Consider the following 9,369-nt stretch of genomic DNA (forward strand, 5'->3'; position numbering starts at 1 on the left):
ACACCGTGGTTGTCCCAGAGACAACCCAGAATACCAGGGGTGTCGGTTGAGCCTCCTCGATTTTGCTGGCTGACTGACTATAGCCAAGCGCAGGAATGAGTTTTCCAAGAGCTTCCTTCAGTCACTTCCGAAGAGCAAAACGTGTTGAGAGGAGGCTGGTTTAAGATTTCAAACAAAACCAACCTCCCAGGCGCGCATGAAAGGACTTGATTAGCATATGTCAAGAGGACCCGCATATATACCGGGAGTGTATGTACACAGGACTGTGATCTGATCAGTTTGCTGAGCTGGAGCCCCAGCCCCCAGCCCCAGCCCCAAATCAGCAGCCTCAGCTCTAGATGTTTCTGCAAAGCCAGCAGCCAGCTCTCACCTACCCAAGGAGAGAAGATCGCTTCCAAGACGGTGCAGTGCACTGTACCTGCAGAGACCTCACAGAAGTAACCCAGCCTTAACTTTTTGTGCCTATTTTGTTAATTTTTTTTTTCTGCATTAGCCTTGCCACCCACGCTACACTTTTTATTGGGGTTCTCTTGTTTTGCGGAATTTCAGCCTTCCTGTACAGCCCCTCCATGGCTCCCTTAACCGAAGTCGGGGCCTTCTTGGGCGGCTTGGAGGGCTTGGGCCAGCAGGTGGGGTCACACTTCCTGCTGCCTCCTGCAGGGGAGCGGCCGCCGCTGCTAGGAGAGCGACGGGGCGCGTTGGAGAGGGGCGCCCGAGGCGGCGGGCCGGGTTCCGTGGAGCTGGCGCACCTGCACGGCATCCTGCGCCGGCGGCAGCTTTACTGCCGCACCGGCTTCCACCTGCAGATCCTGCCCGACGGCAGCGTGCAGGGCACCCGGCAGGATCACAGCCTCTTCGGTAGGTACAAACATCCTGCCCTTGCGCCCCCAAACTCCCCTCCTCTTCTCACCTCCTTCACTCCAAGCTGGCTGAATGAGCCTGGGCTGCATGCTGCCAGAGACCCTGGACCCATTGGGTGCTCTGGGCTTGTGAGAAATTGCCCTGACCTGGAGGAGCGTAGCTCCTCGTGCAGAGCGTGGGTGGAGAAAGCTTGGTACCTTACCCCGGGGTACGATGTCGCTCTGTTTTCTCTGCTGCCTGGGGCCTCAAGTCTTGGACTAAGAACCATGTTTCACACCGCTTCTCCCCCTCACCCAGCCTTGCCCCTCAGGCAGTTTTATTATTTTAAGAGGTTCCTATATCGCGTTCTCTTCCCTTCCTTACACACTTAAAATTCTGTGTCCACTTTTTCTAAATTAGTAACGGGAAGCATCCCGGTTGTTATGCGGCTAGTCCTCCGGTGTCTCTGAAGGGATGGTTCTTAAACCGGATATGAATCTTCACAGTTCTACTTCGAGGACTGCCAGACTGTAGCTTTCTGAGCTCTTGCTTAGCGGGTGGGGGAGGGTGGAAGGAGATGGAGAGAGGGAGGAGGGAGAAGGACCGAGCATGCCCACCCGGCCAAGATTCCCTTTAGAAATTGCGAAACTCGAAAGCAGAGATCTTGGTATTGACCTTAGGTAAGAGGAAATGGGAAAGCGAAAGAAGATATGGCTGGGAACACAGAGAATCGTTTCTATATACAGCAGTGTCCCAGAGCAGAAGGGGTTAATAGGATGAAGCCGATTCTAGATTAGATCTGTGCAGTTTCTACTGTTAATTACTCCTGGGCCAGCCAGGTAACTAGCAAGCGCCCTCCCGCAGTGTAAGTTCTGCTTTCTTGCCTTCACAACGCACAAGAGAGGCTAAATCCGATGGTTTGCTAAAGGTACCTTCTGATTCTAATATCCCGGGATACTTCCCTCCCCTGTGGCTACGTTTGTTTCTTTTCATCAGTTAACCTGCTAACATGTTCAAGGGACTTTCCATATCTAACCCGTGATGTCACCGGAGGGTGTCGTTATAGTTTTAAAAAAATACATGGTATCATTTATTTGTCAACACCGGTCTTTTCCTTACGGAATTTCTTGAGAATCTCCTCTCGGTGCCGCGCTCTTTCTTGTCTCGTCCCCAATCTCGTTCTTACACGCCCACTTCTTTTTGCACTTGTAGTGCTCATTAAAACTTTGGAGAAGTGTAAATCTCCATTTCAGGAGCGCGCGTAACCTTAGATGGGAGAATAAGCATGTGGTGGTCATTTGGCAGCACTTAAGGGCTTAGAAAACTGACTTTAAAAAACCCACGTGCTTGCAGCTTCCACTGATCTCTTCCCATTCCAACCAACTGAGTCAAGAGTGTCATGACCTAGTGGCCAACCTGAGGTCACTTTTGGAAAGTTTTTTTAAATGGAGGAACCTGACATTGTGAACCTAAAGAATCTGCTGACACCAGGTGGCCCAGTTCTCTTCCTTTAAGAGCAACTGCACACTCTACTCTTAACATGAAAGTCTCCCCAAATGTGGCGACACTTTCAGGCAAAGACACTGGGAGATAAATGTAAGCAATATCCGACTTCCCCCCCCCTCCCCTTACCAAGGGAGTAAGGGAATTCTTCCCACAAGCCGCTCCTAATGCAGTTGTTACCTCTTCCCCTGCTGTGTTCTGTCTCCTTGGAAGAGATTAATGAATACTTTGCAGACTTGGTACCTTCAGCTGTATTGAAACCTGATCCTTTAGGAATGGGAGTGGCATATTCTTGCTAGTATACTGTACAGCTTATATGCTATATGATTGCTTAGGAAAATATGACTTTGATTCTGTGTTGGCTTAAGTAATGCTTTGGTGGGAGAGCATATAGAGAAACAAAATAATCACTGTTATATAAAAGGAAGACAACCCGTATTAGTATTTGAGCCTAAAGGAACAGCCTCTTTATGATTCCTTAAAGTGCTCGGAGTGACCTAGATAGCACAACTGACTACAAGAGGATAAGGGGCAAGGTCAACTTTAATGTATGCAAACCAATGTGCTTCTCCATCCTCTTTTGCTAGTATCTTAACAACTAAGTATTAAATAAAAACCATAAAAACCTCACTTCTGTGACATTAAAATAAGAATTTTGAAAAAACCCTCAAGGATGGCCATTTGAAATATTAAATAGCACTACAATAATTTTATAACATTTTGAACACAAAAATAAGAACTCAAATTTTTAAAATTAAAGCCATATTAATTGAACATGAACAGAGAGTTCTCAGTGAGGCTAAAATAACATCCCACCCGAGCTACCTGAATCTCTCCTGCAGAGTTTCTCTGCACAGCAGTATAGAAGGAAGACTTTACCTAACACGTAAACATAGAATCATTCCTTTAGAAAAAAGTGTAGCCTGAGATCAAACATATTCATTTAAAGCCTTTCCCTTTATTCTCCTCTGTTCTCTATAGATTTGTCTGATGTGGTTGCATTGTGGGTTGACTCACCTGTTTATTATGATTTGAGAAAAGGCTGGCTTTGAAAACGATACCAGGAAGACAAAGGACCTCCAAGTCTTTTTATGGGACACTGGGCATTAGAAAATCTACCTAAAATCTGTGATTACCTCTTAAGGAAAGTGCTTCATGTCTATTCTTTGGAAAAGAATTAGCTTAGTTGCCACCTCATATTATAAATAAGAAAGACTTGTCAAATCTCATTTAAGAATCAAATGATTACAAATTACTATGTGGTATACTATTTCTTTGGTGAGAAAAAGGATCAGAATTTAAAAGTGTGGCTAAAATCCTTAGGAGGACCACAAAAACACATGTAATCTTTTCCCCATCAGTTCCATGAGCCATTGCAAAATCATTTATGCCTGATTATGCATAAGGTTTTACATGTTGTTTAATAAAGTTAAAACTATTGGATATAATTATTCTAAAGACATGCGTAATCATTTTTACTTATGTAATTACATATTTTGGACAGCATTATCTTCAGATAAGATTTAATGTGTAGGTGGAGTGTGTCCTGGGGTGGAAACATTGTGTGCACAACAGCCACGCATACTTTTTAATTTGAGTGAATATTCAACATAATTTAAAGTAATTACACATTCATAATTATATCCTGGGTGAGATTCCATTTATATGTATTTATGCCAATTATGTCTCAGGTTTATATTTTTGTTCCTAACATGGATCCTTCACTGAGAAGCTTGGCAGTGAGTGTGATTTTCCCCTGTACCCCCAGTACACAGTTGCCATTGTGCTGTGTCCTGTGGAGTCTAGACCTTCCCTTCTCTGCTCTAGCCGCTCAGTTAGGGAGACTGGCTCTTTCAAGCCGTTTACAGGCTGTTTAGTAGTGTATTAAGATCCCTGACAGCTCTAGAGTTCTACTAGTCTGAAAGTCATAATAGTTTGAAAGAGCTCACCTGTCTTACTAAAAATCTATGTTTTGTTTTGGCAAATAGCAAATTAATCTCTGGGTAGAATAGAGCTTTCCATATCAGCAAACAGTCAGATTCTGTACTTTCTCTTGGCTTTGGGAGTATCACATGCCCAAAGAGGAACTTGTACATTAAATCAAGAAATGACTTAAGAGCAAGAGTCAGGCTACATGGTACACATTTATGCTATTTGTAAATCTTAGGATGGGGTGAGGGCAAAAAGCCACTGACGAAGGCAGATCCAAATAGAATGTGTATGGTGACCCTTGTTCAGCAGTCTAAGGAAAGATCCAGAAAAAGGCATCATTAGTCCAAAGGCTAGTGTGTACAGCTAAATAGGGCATCACATAGAGAGACCGTGCATCTTTTTAAACTGTAGTTTGTTAGTGTGTTAAGTTGAGGGCTTTCAAAGGTAGTTTATCTCTTAATACATCAAAGCATCTCCAAAAACTATGCATAGAAAAGTCTATTTATATACTAAACTTTTGGTATTTGGCTATTATATATAATGAATTATAAAGCCTGTACTATTTCTCTGAACTGAACACTTTATTTTTATACATCATGGAATAGGATAGGGCACATTTTGTAATCTACAGAGTCTAGAAACTATTGTATTTCCACGTGTAGTGTGGTAGAACCATTAGGGTAGGGCTCAGAAAATGTAGCACAAAGCACCATCTTTACCAGTTACATAGGCCATGCCAGATACAAAGGCATTTCAGTCAATATTTCCAAACCTCAGTTTCTCTTTAGCGTGGGAATAAAAATATCTTCCCTCCTAATTGTCAGAGATGCTTTTTTAAAGTTGAGGTAAAATTATTAGCTCTTTATTTTAAAATGTTCATTCTATGTGTATGGGCGTTTTGTCTGCATATATACCCTTGTACCATATGTGTACTGCAGGGCCCATAGAAGCAGGAAAGGGGGTCAGATCCTCTGGGAATAGAGGAGTAGCTAGTTGTTCTCCGCCAATTGGGTGCTGGGAACCAAACCTGGGTCCTCTGTCAGTACAATATCTTAGTTAGGTTTTCCATGACTATTATAAAACATGAACCAAAAGGAACCTGGGGAAGGTAAAGGTATATTTTACTTATAATTCCCAGGTCCTTGCTGAAGGAAGTCAGGTCAGGAACTGGTAGGGTCCGGGGCCGGCTCCTCATTGTTACAAGGAACCTGGAGGAAATGATGCTACTTACTGCCTTGCTTCTTATGGCTTGCTAAGTTTGCTTTCTTACAACACCCAGGACCAGCTGCCCAGAGATGGTACTGCCCATAATGGGCTGGGCCCTTCAGTATCAATCATCAATCAAGAAAATTACTATTACTTTGCCCACAGGCCAACCTGATTAGCATTGTCTCAATTGAGGTTCCTTCTTCTGAGATGACTCTAGCTCGTGTCAAGTTGATAGGAAGAAAATCAACACAAGCTGCAAGTGCTCTTAGTTGCTGGGCCATCTTTCCAGCCCAGAAGAAGCCGTTTTAGAAGCTTTAAGATAATGTTCTACCCATACTAAGTATATGGGATTGGTATGGTTATTGTACATGAAATCAAAATAATTTATGGAGAATGTTTATAATTAAGTGGAAGAGCCACGCAAGACCAGAAATAACTGTCACCTATTCATCCACAATGACAGTACCTTCCATCTGTTTGTTGAATGCCTAAAAATGTTGATCTTTATCACTCTCCTTCCTGTAGTTATATTTCATTAATCAATGCAAATCTTTATTTTGTTTATATCTTCAGGTATCCTGGAGTTCATCAGTGTGGCAGTGGGACTGGTCAGTATCAGAGGTGTGGACAGCGGTCTTTACCTTGGAATGAATGACAAAGGAGAACTCTATGGATCAGTATGTATTATTTCTCAATTATCATTATAGTTCTTGAAATAATTTGAAATAATAAAATTTCTATCCATTATGTTGGATAGACAATATTATATGTGACTGACAAATTATTTAGTTCTACATATATATGTAAAAATTAGAAATCAATTCTCTAAATTTAAGTGTGTTGAGGTCATAGTATCGTCATCCAATATTACTTTTTAAATTTTCAACCATTATTGCCATAATCTCACCTGGTCTTCCTGTCCATTGTCTTGAGTCTTTCCAATTCCTCTATATTTTGATCCTTCCTACCAGAAATAGAACACTGGGTGTCAGCTCTGGGAAAACACAAAAAGTATGCCATGTGTAGTGATCTGGAGATAGAATTACAAAACAATAAATAGAATTTTGAGAAAATACATGCACACAATGTTTATGGTATGTTTTAGGATAAATAAGCAATTGTGGTCTACTCTCTCTCTCTTTCTTTCTCTAAATATATATATATATATATATATATACATACATACGTATACATACACAGAGAGAACAAGAGAGAGACAGAGAATATTTTGAAAATATAAGAAACCATTAAACTTCTACATCATTTTCCTTGGTATTAATAGTAACATACCCAGAATAATAAATGTATTATTGAATAATACATTTATAAGATGATACCTAATGTGAAGTGATGAACTTGAGTTATGAAGTTAAATTGGAGCAAGATCTTGACTCTCTCAACTTGATAGCAGAGGTTTATTGTTTGTGACTTTGGCATATATCTCATGATGGGACAAGATGACCTACAGACCCTCTTGGTGATGGTGGCAAGGGAGTGATAATACACAACACAGGAAAGCTAAAATATCTATTGCATGTTTGAAAATAAAATCTAGAGTTGGAATATTTATTTAAAGTTCCTTGAACTAATCTGCTGGATAAAGTAATATAGAGGAAAAAATGGTGCACGATGTCTGAACAAAATCAAAATAAAACATTATAATTTAATTTGATAAGGATCTTTCTATAAGCAAAGGCATAGAGTTGAGACTTTTATAGGGAATTTATTTCGAAGGCATTTCTAAAACGCTGTATTTCTTTTCTTTCTTTTTTTTTAAAGGAGAAATTGACTTCTGAATGCATCTTCAGGGAGCAATTTGAAGAGAACTGGTATAATACCTATTCATCCAACATCTATAAACACGGAGACACTGGCCGCCGGTATTTTGTAGCACTTAACAAAGATGGAACTCCAAGAGATGGTGCCAGGTCCAAAAGACATCAGAAATTTACTCATTTCTTACCGAGACCAGTGGACCCAGAAAGAGTTCCAGAATTATACAAAGACCTGCTGATGTACACTTGATGAACCTCGAGCCATTATTTTAAAGTTGCAGTTCCTGTTCAATAACACTGAAGAAGATAGTCAGAATATTGCATTCTGTTTTTCACCAAGAGACTATATTGGTGAAGAGTACGAAGAATAAGGAATTAACTCAAAGCAAAGCGAGATCTCCATAAATGGATTATATTTCCTCAGACTCCTTAGCCCAGTCATGTCAATTGATTGAAGCTGAAATCAGTTAATCTGGATACTGTGAACCATGCTGCTGACGCCTCACCTCTCTGAATAATGTTTACTTGGACAGTGACCTTGAGGATAGATACTTCATGTTGAAGAAGTGAATTCAGATGACATAATTACTGCCTCATAAATTCTGAGGACCTTGTAGAAATCTTCAGGTTGTAACAGTATACATAAAACAACAACAACAACAAAAAAATCAAAATTCTAGAGGACTTTGAGCTACAGAATATGCCACACCAAGATGGAACATTTCTTTTAGAAGAATGGACCTATTTATACATTTTTCAATTTACAAATATTTATTATATATATTTATTTATTAAAGAGTTTATTTTTACTGGTATATGAAGACTATACAAAATAAAACAAAAAAAACCAACAACAAAGTGTTCTTTATTGTGCCATTACATTGCTTTGGCTTTGGGATGTAAAGAAGACTTCATTTTTTTATAACACATTAACCACAGAATAAAGCATTCATTTGGTTTTTAAAATTAAGTACAATGTAGGTTATATTTCTATGCAATGTCTTGACTTCTAAATGTAACATGGGTCCCTTTTGACCTTGAAAAATGTTTTATTGACTTGTGTTGAATTAAGCACAGGTTTGAAAGGAAGTTAAACATTTTCATTTTATGCTTTTGGTAACACTGGTTTTGCAAGTGAGAGCTGTTATATTTATTATAGAAAATACTTTTAAAATGAGAAAATTTTAAGTGCCCTAGGAAAAAAATCTTTACTATTTTGAACTTATAATGTTGAAGTTATCAAATAATATAGTCAATTTATGCTTACCTGTTCTCTAGGTTTCATATAGGAAAAAATGTTTCTCTTACCCCATGTGATCATAGAAAGAATTAGTCCTTGAACAACCTCTATGAACAATGGCAAGGTCTTAACTATTGAGTTAGGTGTTCTTCCTATTGGAACATCCAATATTCACTGATGGTTACTACATACTAGACATTATGTTGGGAACTAAGGAATGTAACAATCAAGAGGAAGTCATCCCTGCATCAGTGATCTTAATGTGTGGTTAGAGAAAGTTTTAGAAAACAAGGAAATTAACAAATACCCTGTGTGAACTACAATGCACTTCAACAGGTAAACAAGTTCTATACACTGAAATAAAAGAGGAGAGAACAAACTCAGAGAATAGATGGTCCAGAGAAAACATCTCTAAGGAGGTCAAATTTCTGGTGGCCTCAAAACATCAAGAAAGAGTTAACCAGCCCCAAAGGTGTAGATAAGGGAGACAATAAATACTTTTCCCTTCAAGAAATCTAAGCTTCTGTGTGTCCCATTGATGACTTCAAAGATATCGATGGCCAGGCAACTACCAAGCAGAATTTTCCAGGAGTGTTTTAACCTCAAAGATACTCACATTTGTGTAAAATATGTAAACATTTGCTTTCCAACCTGTTCACACAGATTTTTGTAAGGGAAGCACTACTTTTTTCTTTCTTTCTTTCTTTCTTTCTTTCTTTCTTTCTTTCTTTCTTTCTTTCTTCTTCCTTTCTTTTTAAAATTTTGGTTCTTTTGAGATAGTGTCAGAGTAGCTCTACCGGATCTAGTATTTTCTGTGTAGACTAGGCTGGCCTTGAACTCACAGGTCATCTTATTAATGAATGTGAGTAC

The 9,369-nt window shown here is 39.6% G+C and overlaps 1 protein-coding gene across 1 annotated transcript; it reads left to right on the top strand.

Moving 5' to 3' along the window:
* The first annotated feature begins 569 nt into the window (after positions 1-569).
* Positions 570-7,509, top strand: Fgf20 (fibroblast growth factor 20). The gene is made up of 3 exons (XM_038328643.1): positions 570-858; positions 6,058-6,161; positions 7,264-7,509. The coding sequence occupies exons 1-3, from the start codon at positions 570-572 to the stop codon at positions 7,507-7,509; spliced, it is 639 nt and encodes a 212-aa protein (XP_038184571.1).
* The last annotated feature ends 1,860 nt before the right edge of the window (positions 7,510-9,369 follow it).

This window comes from Arvicola amphibius, chromosome 4, assembly GCF_903992535.2.
Source record: "Arvicola amphibius chromosome 4, mArvAmp1.2, whole genome shotgun sequence".
NCBI lineage: Eukaryota > Metazoa > Chordata > Mammalia > Rodentia > Cricetidae > Arvicola > Arvicola amphibius.

What these genes read in the sequence shown, in the direction of transcription:
- Fgf20 (XM_038328643.1), top strand. Translation starts at nt 570, where the DNA reads ATGGCTCCCTTAACCGAAGTCGGGGCCTTCTTGGGCGGCTTGGAGGGC. An exon ending in GCAGGATCACAGCCTCTTCG is followed by an intron (nt 859 to 6,057) that starts GTAGGTACAAAC and finishes TTATATCTTCAG; the next exon opens with GTATCCTGGAGTTCATCAGT. An exon ending in AAGGAGAACTCTATGGATCA is followed by an intron (nt 6,162 to 7,263) that starts GTATGTATTATT and finishes TTTTTTTTAAAG; the next exon opens with GAGAAATTGACTTCTGAATG.